General features: G+C 57.8%; 1 protein-coding gene across 2 annotated transcripts in view; it reads left to right on the top strand.

Annotated features, from left to right (window-relative positions):
- The window catches only part of FBLN1 (fibulin 1), a 79,569-nt gene that overhangs the window by 5,248 nt on the left and 51,103 nt on the right, over positions 1-23,218 (top strand). For both annotated transcript variants that reach the window (XM_059401786.1, XM_059401787.1), the window contains exons 2-5: positions 12,309-12,414; positions 15,812-15,947; positions 17,945-18,116; positions 22,035-22,094. In XM_059401786.1, the coding sequence (XP_059257769.1) occupies positions 12,309-12,414; positions 15,812-15,947; positions 17,945-18,116; positions 22,035-22,094 (474 nt within the window). The remainder of the gene's footprint in view (positions 1-12,308; positions 12,415-15,811; positions 15,948-17,944; positions 18,117-22,034; positions 22,095-23,218) is intronic.

Below are 23,218 nucleotides of genomic sequence, written 5' to 3'. Positions count from 1 at the left end.
TAGCAAATGTTTCCTGTGCCTCCCTTTCGAGCCTGGCCCGGCCCCCGAGGAGCTGTTCATCATGCTGCTGTCATCTGTCAGCGCGTCACCTGTGTACCCCGCGAGCACGAGACCCCAGGACCCAGCACAGACAAGGATAGGGCCCTGTGGAGCTCGTGCGCCACGTGGGTCTCCTGTGGCCCCAGATCAAATGACTGCAAACCGAGCGGCTTAATACAACAGGTCTAGCCTCTCACCGTCCCGGGGGCCACAATGTCACGGTGTCGTGTGGGGCTTTGCTCTGGGGCAGGGTCTGTCCTCGCTCCCCCGCTCCTGGGCTCGTGGCTGTCTCTGTCCCCACGTAGCTTTCTCTTCCTCTTGTGTCTCTTCTAAGGACACTTCTTCTGGGATTCGGGGCTCCCCCAGGTGACCCAGGAGGAGCTCATCTTGAGATCGACCCTTAATTCCAACTGGAAAGACCCTTAGTCCACCTAAGGCCACACTCTGGGGGCAGGACGTGGACGTATCTTTTCAAGGGCTACCGTTCAAGCCGCTGCACACACAGACGCCCTCGCTAGGGTGTATCGGCAGGAATCGGCGCCGCGATGCTGTGACGGGGACAGCAGACAGGGGCGCCTCTCAAGGGGGCGGAGGAGAGTGATGCCCAGCTGAGGTGTGAGTTGTGAGGAGCCGTCTGTGGAAAAGCCCGGAGAAGAGCTTTGGGACAAAAGGAGCAGCTGGCTCCAGGCGCCGGGTGGGAGCGGGTGTGTTGGAGGGAAGGAGCAGAGTGTGTGCCTCTGGGGGGGGAGGGGGAACTGCTGAGGATGGGAGGCCTTCAAAATTAGGGTGCAGACTTGTGGGTTTCACCCCGAGCGTCCTGGGAAGCCGCTGGAGGATTTTAAGCAGAGGAATGACGTTATCTGACTCAGGTTTCTAGAAGTCACTCTGCACTGCTGCATGGTGAAGGGCCGATGGGGTGGTAAGAGTAGGCAGAGTGAGCCGGCGTGGAGGTTTCTGCGGGGTCCAGGGCCGAGTGGTAGTCGGCGGCCGCTGGGAAGTGGATAGATCTAGGGCGTCTGGGAACCTGAGTGGCCGGGACTTGCCCTGGGATGGGGGATAGAGGGCGAGGGAGAAGGAATAATTCAGGCTGACCCCACTGTTGTGGGGCGAGCAGCTGGGTGGAGGGTGATTGCTAATAACCGAGCCAGACAAGGCTGAATGGAGTGGGGCCCCGGGGGGTGGTAGAAGAGTCCAGGTTCCTAGTGGACCCTGTAAGCGTCCTGCTAGGCATCGGTGGAGTCTGGGCTTGGAGGCACCATCAGGCTGCGGACAGAAATACGGCCGTCTCAGCCCATAGGATGAAGCTGCAGAAACGGGCAGGGGAGATGGCGAGGGGGCCGGAGGGGCCGGGGGATTGAGCCCTCCCAGGTACTTTGAGGGGGGAGAAGCTCTGAGATAACGGGCCTGCTCGGGGGCTTCTCAGAACCCCTGGGGCGTTGCCAGGACTGGTTTTGAGATGGGGGGGGCCCGTGTGGTTGTGGTTGGTGGTCTGTTTGCTAATGGGGTGAGCTGCTATCCTTCTTGAACCTGCTTTTCCTTTTGGATCATGTCACCTGCTGGAGTCAAATGTGCTATAAGTTTTGCTGCCTGCGTGTGCTCCGTGTGCTCCTGATTTTGACATAAGGCTTCTCTCTGCGCCCCACGCCCGTTATCATCCCCACATCCACAAAGGAGGGAGTGAAGACACCAAGGCTCAGAGAGGCCAAGTAATGTGCCTGTGGGCGCACAGCAGCTGAGCGGCTCCCCCGGGCCGGGAACCTGGAAGCATGACTCTTCAACTGTGTTCTTTTTCTTTTCTTTTCTTTTCCTTTTTTTTTTTTTTTTAAGATCTTATTTATTTATGTGAGAGAGAGAGCACAAGCAGGAGTGAGGGCAGAGGGCGAGGGAGAAGCAGGCTCTCTCCCGCCAAGCAAGAAGCCTGACATGGGGCTCATTCCCAGGACCCTGGGATCGTGACCTGAGTTGAAGGCAGACGCCCACCCAACAGAGCCACCCGGGCGCCCCTCAGATCGTGCTCTTCTGCAGGACACTACCCCGCCTCATTTATCTTTCTGACCGAAAAGTCTTGGTTTTGCTACGTCCGGCTTCGGGAGGAAGCCAGTGTCCTCCGGCATGTGGCGGGGGTATAGGTGAGCTTTGAGTCCGAGCCAGGCTCCAAGGCTACCTCTGTGTTTGCTCTGCGCCCTGGGGCAGCTTGCTTAACTCTCCCCGATCCCCTGTTTCCTAGAGTCGTGAGGATCCCATAAGATCATTTGTCCACTGGCTCTTTCCCAGGAATTTATCGAGTGCCTGCTCTGAGGCTGGCCTGGGCCAGGGTGCAGAGCTCGTCCCGGCCCCCGGGGTGCTAAGTACACATGCAGTTAATTATTTGTGCTTGGTGCCGGGAAGTTCAGGGTGCAAAGAGAACGTGTGTGCGCGCGTGCGCGTGCGCGTGGGTGTGTGTTGAGTGGTTAGGGAAGACTTCCGGAGGAAAGGATTTTTGAATTGATGTGGGTGTGAATGAGCCAGTCCCAGGAAGGGTGTGGACCCAGGACCACCCAGCTGCAGCTTCCACAGGCCAGGTGCAGCGGACGCATGACAGGTGGCCTTGAGTTCAAAGGGAGACCGTGAGAGATGGGTCCCGCAGGGTGGGGTGATGTAGAGACGTCAGGAGGTAAGGCCGTCCCCCGTGTCCACTGGCCTTGGTCACAGGAGGTCACTGCCAGGAGGGAGCAATCTGGGAGGCGCTTGTCTCCTTCCGAGATCTGCCTTCTGGCCCTTCATTCTTGTGGCCTCCTGCCTGCTGGTTCCCTGCGCTAGACCCCTGTCTCGTGACAGGTGCTGGTGTGTGAGCATTGAAGCGCCTATGGGTCTGTGTGAAACCATGAGGGGAGACTCCAGCACACCCTGCTTTCTCCTTGGGAGGTCAGCTGCCCCTGAAGGGGGAGATGGCTCTGTCCTTATCCTAGACCTGCGAGGGATGTGGGGGTACTGTGCACCAGACCCCAGTGACGATGACCTGGTGTCTCCCTGGGCTGTCCCCTTGGGGACAGGGTCCTATCTTTTCACCTCTGGATCCCTTGCCCCTAGATAGAACCTGCACATGCAAGTGTTGTAACAGGAACCTTTTTAAAAAAATGATTTTATTTTTACATAATCTCTACACCCAACCAAGAGCTCGAACTCACAACCACAAGATCAAGAATTGCGTGCTCTACTAACTGAGCTGGCCATAGAGGGGCTTTTTGAATATACAGGGGACTTAGGACAGCATGAGCGCCATAGGGCGAGGGCTGCGGCCTGGGCTGGACTCCTGCTGGCTCCCCAGCTTCAGGAGGGGAGGGTCCTGGCAGGGGTGGGCTGAATCTCGCAGGGTTCTATTTGGTCCCGATTTCCTGTGGGTGTCTCATTGCATTTCAGGCTTCCCGGGGATGTGGGCCCTGGACACTCCAGGGGCCCCCTCCAACTCTCACCATAGCTTTAGCCAGTTGCTCTGGAGCTGATGAGGCACAAACTTTGCAGGGTGTCAAGTTCAGGGGACCCACGGGACACACTAGGACCCCGTTCACATTCTGAAACACCCGAGGCCCTCTGCTGCTTTGAGCTTGGCCGAGAAAACCAAGAAGATTGACTTGTTGGCTAGTTCTGAGGACACACCTTCCCCTCCCTTCTTGTTTATGCCCAGAACTCGTCTATTTTTTATTTTGCCACATGAGAATATTAAAATAGAGAGCAGAGATCCGACCACTCCCCAACTCCTTTCTCACCGTTTCCTATACACGCGGGCCGTTTGGAAGGGCAGGTCTCAGAAGGAGAGACAGCCTTTTAAGCGGGGTCAGGCTGACTTGTGGGGAACCTCCCCTGGCCATTTCCTTTCTCACTCATTTCCTTGCAATCCAGCAGGAATTTTGTCAGAACATTGTCCATATACACGGTGGGGTTTGGCAAGCCGTTGCTGAACTCCAGGCCAACTTCTCCACCCACTTTACAGGTGAGGAGACTGAGTCCTGGCCTTGCTCCAGATGGAAGGACCCTCAATGGTAGAGCTGTAAGCAGACCAGGGCCTCTGGAGCTCCAGCCCTGGGCCTACCCCACCACAACACAGTACACTGTGCAACTTGGCTTATTGCTTACCTGCTCATGGGCCATTAAGGCATTGCCCAGAGCCCTTGGGAGGATGATAGGTGCCAGGCTAATATTCTGGAAACTTCCACCTGGGGAGCAGTGCAGAGACCCTCTGACTGCCAGCTGGCATCTATAGTGCTGGAAAGAACATGTGCCTACATCTTTACCACTTGATGAGAATGGGTGCTGCTCTAGACCGTGAGCCTTGGCGTGGTGCCAAACACGTGGCATGCCTTTTGCATGGATCAGAACTACCACGACTCACAGTCTATACTGTAGTCTTTACAAACGCAGAACTCACCTGGAAGAAATTTCGTTTCAGCTGCTGTCTGGGGTGACATATGGCATCCGATGCCCGTGAACCAGGCTGTCTCTGTCCACCTGCTCACCAGTGACTTAGGGCAGGGTCTCTCTTTCCCGGAGGGAGGTGGTGGGGTGTCAGGCCTGTGGCGATGGGTCATCTGGGGGCCTGTGTGATTCCCCTCCCCACGGTGGTGCAGCAACTTCCGTGACGATTCCATTTTGAAGAGTCTTTCTGCAGTCAGGCACCGATTTAAGCATTTTGCCTGAATTATCACATCGATCTTCCCAGCTCTCCCTAGTTACTACCCCATTTGACAGATGGAGAGAAGGAGGCTCAGTGAGGAGGTGGCGGGTCTCGGTCTGGGTGGTTTTAACCCACATGTCCATTGTCCTCCATGGAAGGTCGTGTCAAAGGCTAAAGAGGTCTGAAAGAGAGTTTATTTTTCGTTTATATTTAGTGTAATGCTTTGTGGATCCAATTCACAGTCAGATTACGGGAACTGGAGATGAAAACTGTGCCCGATCAAAGCTTCTTGGTCAGAAAGGAGGGAGGTGATCTGAGAGAGAAGACTGCAGACCACTTCTCTCTTAAGGGCACCTACATCCCCACAGTGGGCATGGGTGGGCATCCAGCGGCGGGGGGTCCCCTGACGTAGTGTCATCGATACTGGCATCGCTTCCGGGAGTGAGGGGTGGAAGCGGTGCTGGCCTCATTGGCTCCAGGTTGCCGAAGGCCGTGCAGATGTGCTGGGGCCTCTGTGTGGGAGTTCTGCGAATTGATGTCCTGCCAGAAGGGCTGCTGGCCAGTGGGAGTGCCAGTGCCGGGTTGATCCGTCAATCACGGTGAAATCCTTGGTGGTACTAGTGAGAGGTGGTTTCCAGGGGGAGGTGTCACCCTGTCTTCTTGCTCCCCACCCCTGGCCCAGCTGTATGTCCTGTGTCTTCGAGGAGCCATGGCCTGGGATCCTCCTCGTGCTTTCCCTCCCACCAACAATGCTGAATTCTTACTGTGTGCGGCTGGGGAAGCGGTTCCAGAAGCACGGCCTCCTGGCCACCTCCTGAGAGCCTGCCCTGGGCTCTTCCTTGGGCCTGGGAGTGGCCGCCGCCCTCTATTTACCTCGTTCCTTCACATTTTACCTGTTCCCGTTTGAGGTCACCTAGTTTGCTTATGTAACCGCTAGGGTCACCACCAGACTGCCCCGGGGGGCGCCCCGAAGCCGTTTACCAAGTCAGCCCTCCCTGCGGTCTGCACTGCACGTATGCACATTAGAACAACGATGATTGAGAACAGCGGGTGAGGGCATCAGCAGAACATCGAGGTCCTTTCTGAACGAAGGGCGGTGCGAGACAGCAGGCGAGCACTCAGCTTTATTTATTTAAATTTATTTTACTTATTTAAAGTATCTATTTATTTGATGGAGAGGGAGACACAGAGAGGGAACCCAGGGCAGGGGAATGGCGGAGGGAGAGGCAGGCTTCCTACTGAGCAGGGAGTCCGGCGCGGGACTCCATCCCAGGACCCCGGATCATAACCTGAGCTGAAGGCAGACGCTTAATGGCCGAGCCACCCAGGTGTCCTGTAAACACTCGATTTTTAAAAATGTATTTTCTTTATTTTGGTAAAATACGCATAACATAAAATTAGCCATTTTAACCATTTTTAAGTGCAATGTTCAGGGGCATTACATACGTTGCCATGGCTGTGCAGCCACCAGCCCTGTCCATCTCTAGAATGTTTTCATCTCCCGAAACTGAAGCTCAGTGCCCAGGAAACAGCCCCATGTCCCCCTCTTGCAGCCCCCGGTGCCCACCGTCTACTTTCCGCCTCTGGCTGTGGCTCCTCTAGGAACCTCGTAAGTGAAATCACACAGGGTTGATCCTTTGGGGACTGGCTTATTTCACTGAGCATGACGTCTTCAACAACAACATTTTTTTTTAAAAAAGATTTTATTTATTTATTTGAGAGAGGGAGAGGCAGACTCCTCGCTGAGTACGGAGCCTGACATGGGGCTGGATCCCAGGAGCTCGGGATCATGACCTGAGACCAGGGCAGACATGTGACTGACTGAGACACCCAGGCGTCCCAACAACAAACATTTTAAGTGAAGCATTTAGTTCACTATTACATGCTCAGCTTTTAAACCATTGTGGGGAAGTTCAAGTTAATTTAACTTAATTTAACCCAAGGGCGCATGCATAGCCGTTATTCTACGGGAATGGGGGGTGGTGAAGAATAGTCCAGACAGTCGTGCTGGTTTTTGTAGAGCAGCCCGTTGGGGTCTCCTGCCTCTGAACACTGTAGGCAGTGGTTTTCATTCTCTCTGTCCAGGTTACAGCAAACGTTTGTAGCGAGCCCCTCTCCCTGGGTCAGCACCAGGGACACGGTGGGGGCACTGGCCTGGGGGTCCCTATCTAGCCCTCTTTCCCTGGGTCACCGTGCCTCCTTTCTGACTTAATGTGGTATTTGTCACCAGAGTAAAGCTTGTTCACTCCGATGGGGACAAGTGTGAAAACAGCAAAGACGGCTCTCTGTCCCTCTCGAATTGGCAAGGGTCTTGGAAGAGCTGTGTCCAGGGCTGGGAGTGGCCTTGACAGCCTGGTCCCGCCCCATGGAAAGGAAACACTTGGGAAGTGGCTGGAGGCTTTTTCTGTTTCAGAACACAAGTTAGTACCAGATCTTTTCTTGGACGGGAGGCTCCTCGGATCTTTTCTTGGACGGGGCGCTCCCCTGTCTGCTGGAGACCGACCTGCTACAGAGGACATCTCCGCTGACATCTTGAGCCAGGACTCCAGAGAATCCTGCAGGGTGTTCCCCGCTCTCCACAAGACCCCTCCTGTCCCTGCAGCTCTGACGGGTGGGGGACAGCTGTCTCTAAGGCCAAGAAAATGGCAGTTTGGGAATCTCAGATCCTGGTGCCAGCATGGCCCCGGCTCCTGCGGAAATTCTAAGCAGTCCTACTTTTCAGGGTGGTTGGCTCCGATCACGTGTTGCTCCTTAGGGTCATTCCCTCCCCGTGAAGAGGCATGTTTGCAGTAAACCCCACACTCCAAGGACAGCCTTGCTGTTCAGGCTCTGGTTAAGACGCCTATCGCCGATCTGTCCCGTTCAACTGGCACTGAGCCTCCCTGATGGTGTGTGGCATGGGTGGATGCTTCAGGGTCACTGAGGGGAGAAGGATACCATCCCTGCCCCAGAGGAGTTTCGAATTCCCCAGGAGGCAGACTAGACCAGCCTAGGAGTCTGTCAGAACCAAGCCTGATGCCTGGCTCTGCTGCTCCCTGGCCCCTCTGGCTCTGTGACCTTGGGCTCCTCACTTAACCTCTCTGAGCTGGAATTTTCTTATGTGCGTGATGGGGAACATCATGAGCCGGCCTCTCTGGGTTCTTGTGAGAACGAGTAAGTGCTGGGTAAGCCTGGGACGGAGGGGCCCTCAGTGAGGAGCACTCCCTGCCTGAGCGATGGCAGTGATGCTGGCGAGGCCTGGTGCCGCGGGGTACCCTGACAGAACTGGCTAGTGTCTGGAGGTGAGCGGATGACAGGGCTGGCCAGAGAAGGACTGGAGCCTAGAGGGCCCGGAGCCCAGGCCAAGGAGCAGTGGGATGATAGGTTGGCAGGAAAGCGTCAGGGACTTTGAGTGACAGCTGCGCAGAGCCGGCCGCCCACTGGTTTCGGGAGGGCAAGGCACGGTCCCGGTGGGATAGAGGACACCCTAGCATTTATGTTCACATCACCGTGTGGCGACTTCACGCCATTTGGCTGCTTCCCTTCATAATTACATTCGAAGTCCAGGTTCCAGACGTGCAGCCACTGATGTGACAGCTTGGCGGCAAGATACTTAAGGCATTGGGTTGCAGGACGGTGGCGAGTGGGGATGGAGCGGGAAGGGGAGTAGGAGGACCCCCGGCTGCCTTCTGGGCACCAGACGGCCACAAGAACCCTCTGGTTCGGGCCAAGCCCTGTTTCCTAGACTGGGACCCAGATCTGAGGCGCAGACGCTTCAGGAACTTACCCTGGGATGGTGAGTTGCGGACCAGGGGGCCAGAGGTTCAAGCCCAGGTCTGCCTGACCAACCGATGCCGCACTCCCCTGCGCCCTGCCGCTCTCCGGAGGAACACGGGGACACAGGGGCCGGCGTTCTCCCTCGGTCCCTCCGACTGGCAGCTGGGACTCTCTGCTCATCCCCCCGTCTGTGCCTCCGCCTTGACCAGAAGCCCATGAGCTTCGGCCCGACAGCCCAGCTCCAGCAGGCCACCCGTCGGCCACAGGTGCTGGCTCTAAACCCGTCCCCGGCCGCCGTGCTCCTGCGGCGGGGTGGGCAGCGCCGTGTGAGCCGGGCAGCCTCTGGGACGGCTGCCGCTCTGTGTCTGGGGGTCTCGAGAAGGTTTGGCCTGTGATCCAGCCCCTCTGCTCCGGCTGACCCGGCCGAAGCAGACACGTGGGGCTTTTGGAATGACAGTGTGTGGAGAGATGTTCCCCCCAGAGCTGTTCCTCCCTTGAGCATAGAATACAGGAAGTGGCCAAGGGGCCAAGAGAGGGGGAAGGGGTCGGAAAAGACGCCTCTTCTACTCGACAGTGTGACGCATGCGCCCTGCTTGGTGATGTCAACAGGAGGGTGGAGGTGGAGGGAGAGAGAGATGGTGAGTGAAAGAGGTTCACCGTGTGTCAGGAACGCTTATTCCAGTGAGGACAGTGATGCCCCGGTCTGTTCCCCCCACATCGGCCTCGTCACCATCCGGCCCGGCCGTGGTCCCCAGGGGGGCTCTCCATCGCCCATCTGATGGGCCGTGCGGGGACTTCCTGTGGCTCCCAGGCGGCTGTGTGCGGGTCCCACCCGGCCCCGCCCCCAGAGGCCTCTGCGTTGCACGAGTTCCAGCTCTGTGGCTGCTTGGAGCATTCCAGGGACATTCCAGAATTTCTGGACAGAGCAAAGGACTTACCAGGCTATTGTCCTGCTGAGAACAAGGTTCAGAGGGCTCAGGTTCCCCAGTGAGAATCCTTTCCAGATGTTTCCACAGCTCAGGGCACAGAGTGCTCACCCCACTGAGCGGGCCGTGGGAGCCTGAGCTTCCCCATGCTTGTCTTTCTCAGGGATGAAGGGAGGCTTTGGGGGTGCTGCTCATCCCTGGGGGGCTTCTGCACAGCATTGCCCAGGGCCATGGTTCCCCATTTCTCACAGGGCACGCATGGCATGCAAAGCCCCTTTGTTCCTTTAACACATAATCAAGTACTGTTTACCGGGAGCTCCCTGTGTGCTCAGAACTTGAAGCCACCTCCCTCGGGGGCTCATCTGGTTGGGCGACAGCCTTCGGCGCATCTCATGATCCTGGAGACCCCGGACTGCGTCCTGCATTGGGGTCCAGCTCAGCGAGAGTCGGCTTCTCCCTCCGACCCCCCCCCCCCTCATGCTCTCTCTCTCTTATTCTCTCAAACAAATAAATAAAATCTTAAACAAGAACTTCAGAAGCTATATCTACCTGCTCAGCCACTCTGCGAAGGTCCTCCAAGCCCCATTTTACCATCGGGGAAGCTGTGGCCCAGAGAGGTGAGGCAGCCTGCCCCGGGTCAGGGAGCATAAGGAGCCGGGGCCAGGATTAGAGCTGTGAGCCCAGAGCTCAGGCTCTTTCTGCTCAGCTCTGGAGCGGCTACCGGCCAGCCTTGTGCCGAGGGCGTAATGACAGGAGACAGGCCCAGCTCGCAGATGTTTGTGGGTGGGAGGGCGAGGCTGTGGGATCACTGGGAAGAGGGCGCTGTGCTCCACGTACAGGCGTGGTGTGCGAGCAGAGGGGCCCCGGCCAGGCTGGTGGGCCGGCAGGCTGCAGGAGTGAGGGTGCCCCGTCAGGGGGTGCGGGGCGGGCCGGCCCTGGAGACCGTAGAGGCTGTGAGAAGGCCCAGGGGTGAGACGGCAGGCAGGAGGGGGGCGGGCCCCGCTGGAGCCAGGGTGGAAGGGAGCTGGGCTGGGCGGCGTGGGGGAGATCAGCCTCCCGGCGGGGTCACACTCATCCCGGGGTGAACTACAGGTCATATTTTATCTCCAACAGATAAAGTCCCCGGTTTCATGAGTGCTTGTCTTAAATTCAGGGCAAGAATGAAGGAATGTGTGAGTGGGCCCATCCAACGCTGTCCCCAGCGCTCTGTGGCAATGTCCCTGCTGTGCCGCAGGGAGACCCGTGACCCCAGGCAGCTTTGTCCAGGCCCCGACCCCACGGCGACTCTCCCATGTTCACAGATGGCGTTGTCGGGGAATGAGGAGGGGGGACAGCTGAGCGGGGGAGGGCCCAAGTGGCCAGGGGCAGCAGACCGGGTGGTCTGTCACTCTCCACCCCGTGCACATGAGAACGGACTGGGGTACCTCCCTCATTGTAGGGAGCAGCTCAGAGATCCCTGGGAGTCTGGGGAAGCAGTGGCCCTGACTTGGTTCCAGGCGACGCCACCTCTCTTCCTTCCGGCCATGTGGAAAGGGCAGCTGCGTGCCGACTGTCCCAGGGTCTTTCCGGAGACAGTCACTCTGGTGGGCAGTGAGCATGGCGTTCAAGGGCAGCATGTCCCACACCCAGTCTGACCACAGATGTACTTGGGACAGTTGGGAGCAGGTTGGCAGGGGGACGTTTCAGGAAGTCATAGCCTCGTGTTAAGCTCAAGAGAGAGAGCCTCCCTTCTGGGGCCGCCTCGAGGGCCGGGCTTTGGAAGAATAATGAGCCCAAACAAAACACCCAAGGCCCATGGTGCCAAGAAATTCAGCCGAGCCCCACAGGATTTACCCTGCTGGGGGCCAGGAAGCCATCATCAGTAAGAAAACGTGGCGTTTCTTGAAGCCCAGGCTCGCTCGGGCCGTCACAGCGCGGCCTCCCACCCAGGCTATGGGTACTGCTCTGGCCACAGGAGTCTCCTGGGCAGAGGGCACCTCTGTGCCCGGCTGCTCCTCCCTTGGGGCACACCGAGGCCATCTCCTTCCCCTGTGGTGTGGGGCTTATCGGGACAGTAGCTAGGGAGAGGCTGAGAGCCTGGCTCAGGACTGGAGGGCCTGACTGCTTGACCCACGGGAGCCCTTCTGCTGTCCCTTCTGTGGGTGAGGACGCGGTCTGGGGCAGAACAGGGGCAAGAGCTGCCGGCCGCCGTCTGGGGAGGACTGGCGCCTTGCTAGCTAGGGGCGCAGGGCAAGTACAGGACATAACACAGCTGTGGCTCCCAGAAGCTGGTCTGGAAAGGTTGGCTCCTTCCTTGCCACCCGAGGGGCTTGTGGCTGTGAGGTCTCCATTCCCACTCCGTCCCCGAGTCTTTGCTTCTGCTGCGCCTCGTCCCCAGTGGCCTGGCGGTTCTCTCCTTGGCGGGGAGCCTTCCTGGGTTGCCACTGCCTGGTGTCAGCCTTGCTGGGAACCTCCGGGGTGCCCACATTTCTGACCCTCTAAGAGTCAGGTTGGGGATGCCTGGACCCCCTCACTACTGGGCCGGACGGCGGCTGGTTCAGGCTCTGTCAGCCATTCCTGCTCTTGTCCTCCTGACCCATCTGGGCTTTCTTCATCCGAGTTTCTGGCGCCTGGCTGGAGCAGGGAGCCAGCCCAGGGAGGGGAGCATGGGTCCCAGGGCTGAGCTGCGGCCCCATCAGATTTGGATCTGGAAGGTAATTGTTCAGGTGTCAGGCCCTTCTAGGAAGGAGCGGCCGTGTGTTCCAGCCCAGGACCCAGTGGGTTTTCCATTCACGTTTGTGGAGTGACTCACGGACGTGTGCAGGCCTGTTCGGACTGGACTAGCCTGTAGTGGGGGCCCAGGGAAGCAGGAGGGGGGCTGCATGTCCGAGGGGACCTCCGTTGGGCCAGGGCAGAGTCGCCCCCCTGACCAGGCACCCTGCTCTCTCCCCACACAGCGGCCGCGGACACCCTCATGGAGGCTTGCTGTGCGGACGGACACCGCATGGCCACACAGCACAGAGACTGCTCGCTGCCCTACGCCTCGGAATCCAAGGAATGCAGGTACGTGTGCCGACAGCCCCTTTCTACAAGAATGGTGTTCCTTTAGTGGAATGCAGCCGTAGGAGGGGGACAGCGTGAGCCAAGATCCCTGGCAGAGCCTGGCACAGAGGCCCACACCGGCCCCGGCCGTGGCAGACCTGGTGGGTCCCTCCGTGCCCCCTTCCTCTGCACTCTCACATCCCCGTATGGGGCTGGACTCCCTCCTCCTGGACCGCCCTGGGTTGCCTGGGGCATCTCTCCCCTTCCCCGGGCTGCAGAGCAGAGAGACCTGGCTCTGCTGTTCTCTCTGCTGCTGCCAGGCTCTGCGGCCAAGCCAGGCGCCTCGTTACAAAAAGGGATCTGTTGTGGGGTCGGATGCGATCACGTGACTGGCAAGTGAAAGTGTGGACAGCCTTCAGACCCCAAAAACACAGACGAGCCAATCTGGAGCAGAGAGGTCCCCCAGACGGGCTCATGGATCTGCTGTTCCTCTTCCCTTAAATGGACCCAAGCTCCCACAGTATTTTGGGAGGAGATAAGCTTAGAGTGAAGGATGCAGCTCTGTAACGCTGACCATCGCCATGAAAGTAATAGTAGCAAGCCTGTGGGAAGCTCGTCGCCTGCGCCATGCCTTGTGGCACGTGACCTCATTCAACCCTGTTATTAATCCCTGTTCCCAGATGACGAGCTGGGGCTCCCCCCCAGGTATAGCTGGTAGATGACAGCATTAGGACGTGAACCCAGACCTGCTCCTCTGGGGAGCAAATGTCAGGGAGGCGACGTTCCGTCCTGGGGCAGCCCCTGCTCTCCTGTGCCTCCCGGCCCGGGCTAAGCCCAGCCCCACTCGGGCTGGGGGCAGCTGGGCCGAGAGCTGTCACGGAAAGAATGCGTAGGGCAGGCTCGTTCGCCTCGTCCTGGACTTTTGCATTTTTGTTGGCAGCAAGCATCGTGTGCAGCCTGCCAGCGCGGCCGGACGATGTAAATCTCGGTTTAGGAAATTCTTGAAAAGTCCAGAGCCTTGTGGACCAAACAAAGGAAGAGGAAACAGGACGCTTGGCTGTTGGGATTTGCGGGGCATCTGAGCGGCGAGAGCTGGGAGTTTGGCTCCCGAGGGCAACCCAGGGCTGGAAACATCAGAGGGGCCGGGGCCGAGCTGGGTGGGCAGCCGAGCGTTCTGTCTGCAGCCCGTGCCCACGAGAAGCAGCCTGGCCCGGCAGCTTGGATGGGCCAGGGCTGGATTTCCGGCCGTGTGACCTGAGCCAGCTCAGGGCCCCGGCTTCCCCACGTGGAAAAGGAGGATTATGATAACGTCCCTTTAGGGTTGGGACGGTGACACAGGAGAGGGAAAAAGCCAGCACCACAAAGCCAGACGGGCCCTAGGAGGCTAGTTGGCTCGTCCTGGGGAATTCACGGGCCGGGCTGCATGTGGGTCTCAGGCCTCCTGGTGAAGAGGGAGCCGTCGACTTGAACTGGCTCTAGCCGTGTCACTGTCTACGCCCCTCCGGACCCCTGCATAGTTTCCGCTTTGTTCAGGGAACATTGGAGATTGAACCCCACATAGTTTGCAGAGGTCAGAGGCCAAGCGTGGGCTGTTGGCTCAAAGTGGGTCATCACTCAAGGTGGGATGGGCTAACACAGCAGATGAGCCCTCCTGGGGGCAGTTAGCTCCACTGGGTGGGGACGGAGCGACCCCAGAGGACCACGGGAGGGCTGAGCCCTCTCTGCAGACATGGGCTCTAGCCTGGGGCATTCAGCTTCCCCCGGAGCCTCTAACACGAGACACATTTGGGGGCCGTCAGGGAACAGCAGCTCTGAGGCTCCCCCACGCACATATCACCTGCGTCCCAACCCGAACCAAGGGCCCACATGTCTTAGGATCTGAATTTAAATTTGCCCAAGACCTCAGGCCACTTTGAGCACCAGGCACGTTCTCGATGAGACAGGGAGGAATCATTGAACAACACAGACAAAAGCTCTTCTATAGGATACAGAAGATAGAACAGTAAGGTAACTACGGGGTTCGTGAGAAGGTGCTCCGTGTTGTGGGAAGGGAGAACAGGACAAGAGGCCAGGTCCGTGCGGTCCTAGCGGGTGGGAACGCGTCCTTCCCTGCTCAGGCTGAATCGTGCGCCACCGTGCGGATAGACCTCGTTCTGCTTGGCTGTTCCTTGGTGGGCACGGCATGGGGCTGCTTCTCCCTTCTGGCTGCTGTGATTGATGCTGGCGTGAATGTGTGTGAGCAAGGACCTCTTGAGCCTCCGCCTTCTGTTCTTCCGGGTGCATACCCGCCAGTGGGATCGCTGGACCATTTGCTCGTTGTGTATTTAATTTTTCAAGGAGCTACCTGACAGCTGCTGCAGCATCCGTGACTCCCACCAGCAGTGCCTAACCCTTCCAGTCCCCCCCGTCACTAACACTGTTTTTGGCCCAGCCAACATCCTTGAATGCAGGGACAGATGCACCCCTGTCTGGTTGCTGTTCTGTCCAATCTGGTGGAATACCTATCATCTGTAAATTCACCGAAAGCACAAGTGAAATGTGCGGGATCACAAGCATAGACAGATCTTTCCAGGTGGTTCCAGAAGCAACGGGAAGCCCGGTGCAGAGCTCCAGCCCTGCAGCGTGGAGGTGGGGGGGATGGTGGGGTGGGGGCCTGACACCGCTCTGCTTTCAGTCTTTCTAATTGTACACTTCGGGAGCACCTTCCGTCTGCCGGCTATGGTGTGTGTGCGTGTAGAATGCACATGTGTGCCTGCGAGTGTGTGTGCAAGTGTGGGCGACTACATATGGACATCTGTGAATGTACAAACGTGCGAGTGCATGTGTACGTGCAAGTGTGTGGGGGTTGGCGAGTGGGTGGAGTGTGTGTGCCTGCAAACACACGCAACTGCATGTGTGAATGTGAGAGCACAGTGCGTGCATGTGTGAGTGCATGTGTGCAGGCGAGTATGTGTACAAATGACTGTGTGAGTATGTAAGTGTGCACATGCGTGGGTGCACATGCAAGTGTGTAGGAGAGTCAGTGTGCGTAAGTGTGTGTATGCGTGCAGGTGTGAATGAGTGTGTGCGTGTAAGTGGGTGGTGGGTGGAGTGAGTGTGGGCATGTGAGTGCATGTGTGCACATGTGACTACGTGTGTGTGTGGGAATGGGGGTGGGCGAGTGGATGGAGTGAATGTGTGTGTGCACATGTGAGTGTGTGTGTGGGTTGGTGAGTGGGTGGAGTGTGTGTGTGCAAGTGCATGTGTGTGCACGTGCGTGTGGAGGGGGGTAGGTTGGGAAGGGGAGGCACCCAGCGAGGCCCGAGCTCCCATCTCTGGGGGACTACAGCGCCTCCCCCCAACCCCGCAGGACCCCTCCCCTCCCAGGGCCCCACCCTCCCAGGGCCCTGTGCTCAGTGCCCGCCCCCCCCCGACACAGGATGGTCCAGGAGCAGTGCTGTCACAGCCAGCTGGAGGAGCTGCACTGTGCCACGGGCATCAACCTGGCCAACGAGCAGGACAGCTGTGCCACGCCACACGGCGACAACGCCAGCCTCGAGGCTACATTCGTGAAGGTGCGACTAGCCCACCAGCCGCCCTGTCCCCCGCTGGAGGCCTGGGTGCTCTCCTGCCTCAGCCCCTGCCCAGGCCTCCTCTGAGCAGCAGGGAGGGAGGAGGGCGCTTCTCGGATCCCCTGCCCCCTTGCAGTTTAATCAGGAAAGCCTGGATGACCTGGAGGAGACAGGGACAAAGGGACCCAGGCTGGCCCTGTGGACATCCAGTCCCCGGGCTTCCCGCCAGAATGCAGAGATCAGAGCAGAGGTGACCCAGCCTCTGGGGCCTTCAGAACCCTCTTCACTATTCAAGGCAGGTGTCCCTACCCCGTCTGCCGGGAGCAGGAGGCCCTGGAGCTTTCCTGCCCGCCAGGGCGAGGTCCATGTGGCCCGGAGCTCACAAGGGTCCTGCACGGGGGCTCTGAGAACACATGACCTCCCAAACTGTCCTAGAAGACAAGACAGAGATTCAGAGAGGCCCCCACTCCAGAGTGGCCTGGCGGGATGCTTCCAGGACCTGCAGGGGAGGGGTCTGGCGAGGCAGCGCTGGGTCCATCGGGCCCAGGGGGAGGTGAGCGCCGAGTGAGTGATGCCTTGCAGCCTGGGTCTGCGAGGGTCCCTCGGGGCCTCTGTCCCTGACCGCTTTCTGGGCCTGAAACCACAAATTAACGAGGCTGTCCCTCCCTCACCACCCACTGCGAGAGAAAAACAAGCCCAACTGGAAGGAGCTCCAGGGCGGTTAAGCTGGGCAGCTGGGTTCCTGTCCGAGCTGCGTTTCCAGGAAGAAAGTTTTCCCATTCTCTGTTAGGAGGGCCAGGCAGCGATTTCAAGGAGCACGAATTGGAATGGAGTCTGAATTCTGGGGTGGGGGGGTGTGGGTTCCTTTCTGGGGATTCTCTCTTCACACCGATTAGGGCAGAGGGAGTTTCCCCACAGAGGAGTTGGGGGGTCCAAAGCCCCATCGCCCACCCTCAGCCTTCCTGGGCCTTCACAGGAGGAGGTTTCTGGGGTGTGGGAGCTGGATGGGGTGAGGGTGGGGAGGCCTGGTCACGGGGTCCCCGAAGCCAGGAGCCTGGGCCATAGCGACTGCCTCCCCGGGCAGGGCTGGGGCTCTGCAGACGCCGACTGCCCATGTCCCCAGACGAGAGAGAAAGGGAGGTATGGAAAAGACACGGAACATTCTAGCAGGAGTAGGAACAGGCCACTTTGGCCGATGGGTGATCAGTGTTTCCAGGAAGGATTACTCGTGTCCTGGAAGGTGGAGGAGGTAACTGGTGCCCCCCCCCCCTTTTCTGGCACGGAGGTTGTAGAACCAGTGGGATGGAAGACCCACCAGCCCGCAGAGAAACTGAGGCAAAGCCACACCACCTGATCCCTGCTTTGGGCCTTTTGGAAAGTTCTGTGCTTTTCTTAGGATAGTAAGGACTGAAATAAGGCTCTTTCTGTATCAGCCTGAGTGCCATCCCCAGGATTCAGGTGTCACTTTCGGGAACACCGGGGTCCAGGTGACAGGCGGTAACTCTGTCCCTCGCTTGATGATCTGTCTCGAGGTCCTCGTGCTTTTTAAATGCACGATGTGCTTCTGCTGCCCAGACCCCCTGCACTCGGGAGGGAAGAGACCAGGGCTTGGTCTTTTTTCTGGGCTTGGTAGAGAAATCGTAGACCACACACAAGGAGGCGACACTCAGGGAGCTCTTGTGTGACCCTCAGAGCGCCCCTGTCATAGCTAATTCCTCCTGGAGGTATGTGAGTGGGGTAGGGCAGGGATGTTGATGGGGACAGTCTGGTACATGGGGGGCGCAAACCCCTTTAAGGTTCCTTTCAAACCCGGGACCTGTTTGGGGGACAGCACACCTCGGGCTTAGCATGCTTGAGCTGCTTATGGCCAACCTTTAGAAGAGAGAGTAAGTCCCATGTGTCGTTGCTGTGTGGGCGGTGTAGATACAGGATCAGAGAGGCTTGGGGGCGCCCCAGTGCTGGGTGGCTTCTCCACCCTGACTCTCCACTCCTGTTCACAGAGGTGCTGCCACTGCTGCCTGCTGGGGAGGGCGGCCCAGGCCGCGGGCCAGAGCTGTGAGTACACCCTCATGGTCGGCTACCAGTGTGGGCTGGTGTTCCGGGCATGCTGTGTCAAGGGCCAGGAGACGGCAGACTTTGCCCCCGGCGACATTGGGGACATCCAAGAAGCAGGTAATTCCCCCACCCCTTTTTTGCCTTCTGGCCAGGGCATTAGTCAGTGCTAGCCAAAGAAACCAAACCAATAGGATGCGGAGAAAAGAGATTTATTTTAAGGAATTGGCTCCCTCGATCGTGGGGGCTGGCAATTCTGTAGTCTGCAGGTTGAGCCAGCAGGCCAGAGAATGGAGGGAGAACTGATGTTGCAGTTTGAGTCCAAAGGCCATCTGCTCGCAGAATTCCTCCTCGCTGCGGGGCTGCGCTGATGATCTTCACCCGATTAGGCAAGGCCCACCCACATTTCAGAGGGCCATTGGTTTTACTCAAAGTCTGTTGATTCAAATGTTAATCTCATCTAAAATAAGGTCAGGAGTGCCTGGGTGGCTCAGCTGGTTGGGCCACTGCCTTCGGCACAGGTCATGATCCCGGAGTCCCAGGATCAAGTTCCTCATTAGGCTCTCTGATCAGCAGGGAGTCTGCTTCTTCGTCTGACCCTCCCCACTCTCATGCTCTCTCATTCTCTCTCTCAAATAAATAAATAAAATCTGTAAAAAAAAAATGTAATATATGGTCACAGCAAATACAGACTGATGTTTGATCCTATCTCTGGGTACTGTGACCCCAGCAAGTGGACACATGAAATTACAGGGAGTGGGGCACACGCGTGTGCCTTAACTCAGCACAGACTGATTCTAGGGGTCAGATCAGTTTCGAGTTCGTTACTGCTCTAAGAGAGCCCTGCCCTGGAGGGGGACTGAAGGCTTGGGAGCTGGAACCTGAGAAATCTGGGTTCATGTGTCTGTCCTAACATGTATTTTAAATAATCAGATGTACCAGACCTCTGTTCCCTCATCTGTGAAATGGGTATAATCATAGTCCTGCTCTGTAAGGTTTCTGGAGGATTGTATGGGAGAACGAGTATGGAGTGTTTGGGCAACTCCATGAATGCTGGCCATCGCCATTCTTCCTCGTCCCTCCAACAGCCCTGGGCAGCATGGTGGCCCTGACCTTCCTCAAGGTCACATGGCCCACACACAGGGGAGGGAGAACGCTGGCCTTCTACCCTTCAGCCCCTTTTTCTCTCCATCTGGCGCCAATGATGTGGTGACAAGAGGCAGGGAGGGGTACCTTATTAATAAGTGGTTGTATTCTTTCAACTAATAGATACGTATTCAGCAAACAGGCGAGTGACCCCAAGGACAGCTTCAAGGGAGCTTGAGTGGGTCAAGGGCAGAAAGGCCCTAGGAAGGAGGAGTTCACAGAACCGTGCTCCCTAAGTCACGCTGCCCATCACCCTGGCTTCATGACCCCGGTGGCTTCATGGTCCTGGGGCAAGCAGACCTGCCTCCCTCTGGTTTTGATTTCTCATGGATGCCGTGGGGGCTGATTTCAGATATCTCAGGCATAAAGAAGGTCGGGAACCGCATTCTGGCTCCCTCCTTGACTTTTGAAACCAGAGATGATATTTTCACTTTAAACAAACCCAAACTCTTCGTCCTGGTGGAGATATTCTCCTGTGTCTCTGGGGAGGATTTTTGTTGATTTATGTCCTGTTTCCATAACCGTCTCTGAGCTTTGCTGCTGCTCCAGATGTCTTATTTCTCTTCTGTCTTTTATCTGCTTCAATTCTTGCCCCAGGCTTTCCCCAAAGTCTCTGTGAGGACTCCCTGCCCTTCCTCCTCCCAGACCCAGACCCTTATCGCGGGCCTACTGTGTGCTGCCACCGGCCCGCACCGAGGCTCCGCAGACCGCTGCTGGCCTCTAACAAAAGAAGTCTGGGAACCGAGAGGAAGCTTTTGGAAACTTTTATATGCATCTGAGAGTGTAGCTTAATACCAGTTTCATCTAAACAGGCTTGTATGTCTGTTCTCATAACTTAATTTTCCTGGTAATTCGTTCATATTACATGCTATCAAGGTATGGCCTGTGCTGGGGGAAAGCGCCCCGTCCCCTTACCGCAGAGAGTCTGGGAGGAACTGTGCTGGGATATATATCGGCTCCCCCCATTCTACAGATGGGAAGATGGAGGCTGGGGGAGCCCAGGTTTAGGATTCTCTTTCTGGCAGGATTGGCGGTGGCTCTGTGCCGGGCTCGCTGGCTTCCAAGGAGCGTCACGGAAGCCTTGATGGCTTCCTTACCCAGGCGAGAGCTCCTCACAGTCCTCCGGGCCGTCGCTCTGCCCTGTGCCTTGGCCTTGACTGAGTGCCCCAAGGGAGCCAAGAGTTCCCGAGTTGAATAACCGTAGCAAAGGTGCTCCCAGCCTCCGGACCTGGGGGAGACGATTCATACGCTAAAGGCCTTTTGCTTAGTTCCTGGCCAAGTGAAAGGTTTACTTGGGGACCCCGACCACATTTTAACAGCCTGAAAAGAGCCTGCCTTGTGCCTAGTGTGTGTACGTTACATTGTATTGAATTTTAAAGCGGAATTCCTAATAACGTTTCTTTTTGATGATGTTTCATTTTTCTGGTGTGAGGGTGCTACACACTCACCGTGGGTGTGTTAGCAGATATAGAAAGCAGAGGGAAGAGGAAATGGACACACAGAGAAATTGTGTTTCCATCAGGTCACTTTCCGGGTTTTCTCTGTGTCTCTTTTGCTTCTCGCACATGCAACGGACACATACGGGTTTACGCTTTCCCGCCCATCGCGGTCACGCCTGCTGCCGACTCGCGCCTGAGCTGTGATGGCTGCCATCCTCTCTCGTGGACGGGGCCGCGACTTCCCAGGGTGTGGCTTTGGGGTATTTTTAGGGATCCTTCCTGCCCCTGGCTGTCTTACACAAGCTAAAGGGACGAATCTGTTTCTTCTCTTACCCCAGAACGGCCAGTGGAAAACCACCCCATCTGACTACAGTAGGGGAATCCACTGGGTGACGTTCCTATTGTGAGTAGGGCCCTGTCTCTGCCGAGGGCTCAGCCCGCAGAGCAGATCTACTCAGACGCTTTGTCTGAATGCGCCCAGCGAGTGCCTGCTGATGGCTGGCGCTACACGGGGCTTTGCGGGTGGGCTGTATACATGCATTTATTTCCTGGGGCTGCCCTCGCAAAGCTCCGTGGACTGGAGCTGGGCGGGGGGGGGGGGGGTGGGGGGGGCTCAAACAACAGGAATGTTCTATCTCCCAATCTGGAGGCCAGACCAGTCAAGGTATTGGCAGGGCTACATCGCCCCGAGGCTCCAGGGGAGAATCTGCTCCAAGCAGCTCTCCTGGTTTTTGTCGGCCTCGGGGCATGGGTGGCCCGTCTCCTCCCTCTGTCTTCCCTCATTTTGCCGCTGTGCACGCCTGTCTCTGTGTCCGCTTTCCTCTTTCTAGAAGGACACATGTACTGGCCGGGAGCCCACCTTCACCCACCTTAACTCTATCATCTTTGCTAAAACTCTTCTTGAAAGGAAGGTCATGTGCGTGGGTACTGGGGGGTTAGGGCTCAACATCTTCTGGGGGGCACCATTTACCTCATCACCGCAGGTTTTTACTGGGCACGTTGATTCAGGGTTGGGGGCCGTGGTCCGGTGTAGAGCAGGGCCGCAGCTGCCTTTGCTGAAATAGGCAGGTAACCTGAGTGCCTAACGTCCCTCGGCAACCCCTGAGCTCCCCAAATGGGCATGACTGCCTGATATTTATAAGGAGATAAAGCGGGGCGCCTGGGGGGCTCAGTCGGCGAAGCCGAAGGCATAACCTGCCTTCGGCTCAGGTTATGATCCTGGGGTCCTGGGGTCGAGTCCCTGCTCAGCAGGAAGCCTGCTTCTCCCTCTGCCTCTGCCTGCCACTCCCCTGCTTGTGTTTTCTCTCTCCCTAGGTCAAATACATAAAATCTTTTTTTTAAAAAAAAGAGTATGTTAAAAATTTAAAAAAGAGAGAGAGAGAGAGATAACGTATTCAGGGTTTCTTTCTGTTGAGACATGCCGGACACTGCGTTTGCCTCTCTTTCCCCTCAGCCAAGATTTCGGAGATGGAGGGGGAGCAGGAGGACCCGTACCTGAACGACCGCTGCAGAGGTGAGGCCGCCCCCCGGAGGAGAGTCAGGGCTGATCCCATCGGGAGTTGGACCTTGGGTTTTGCTGGGGTTCATGCGGGATGGGCCCTCAGTCTGTGACTTGACTCAGGTCCCTCTGCCCGCCCTGCACGCCTGGGCTCCCCCTTCTCCTTCCCCTCGAGCTGGGGCCTGGAGGCTCAGAGGGAGGGCCCATGCAGGAGGCGGGCGTCAGAAGCCCCCCACCCCCCCGCCCCGCAGCACCCGCCTAAGCACAGGCTCTGTGAAGGGAGAACACCTGGGGCGGGGGGGTGTTCCTTGACTTGGGTCCTGGAGCCCCAGCGGGTGCCGTGGACAGTATCCATGTGTCTCAAACGGAGACGTTTGCAAATTTAAAGAGGGTGGGGCCTGGCAGGTTTGTTTTTCATGTGATAAAAGGTCATTTCTCTTTCATGGAACATTCCCACATGTCTAGACTGGCGAGTCTGCTCCCCAGCTCCATTCGGACGCCTGCCCTGCGGTGGGCGCCTTGACCGGGAGCAAACACAATCACAAAACGATGGGGTCCGCGCTCGGTGACACGCCAGCACAGGGGTGGGGGTCGGGGGGGGACGATGGGGTGCTGGAGGAGGGCAGAGAGCCCAGAAAACTCCCTGGGGGGTGTGGGAGGCCTTCCTGGGGGAGGACGTAGCTGGTCTGCGATGGATGAGGGTGGCTTAGCCAGGAAGGTGCCCCGGGACAGAGATTTGGGCAGTAGGAGACAGGCGGACCCAGACTCGGGCTGGCGGGCCATGGCGTGGGGGAGGGCTGTGGCGGGGGACAGAGGAAGAGGCTGGGGAGGCGGGCAGAGGCCCCCGGGCCCAGGGCAGCGGTCAGAACTCTGGCCGCATCTTTAGCTGGTAGAGTTTTGTCCCAGGGAGATTTGCTCTTTGAGCATCACTCAGCTGCCTGCGGGTTTGTGGTTGGTGGGGGAGGGGAGGTACCAGGGACACTGAGGGACCCTCACGGGATGGCCCCCTCCATGTCTGTGCTGGACGGCAGCTTCTGGCTTCTCTGCCTGGCCCCTCCCAGCCCCACTCCAGCCTGCAGGGCTGGCCCGACCTGCTGCCTTTTTGTCAGACCAGGGCTGGGACCTGAAGCAGCAGCCCG

Source organism: Mustela nigripes, chromosome 6 (genome assembly GCF_022355385.1).
Source record: "Mustela nigripes isolate SB6536 chromosome 6, MUSNIG.SB6536, whole genome shotgun sequence".
Taxonomy (NCBI): domain Eukaryota; kingdom Metazoa; phylum Chordata; class Mammalia; order Carnivora; family Mustelidae; genus Mustela; species Mustela nigripes.
The sequence above is the reverse complement of the archived record's forward strand: the minus strand, read 5'-3'. Positions and strand labels throughout refer to the sequence as shown.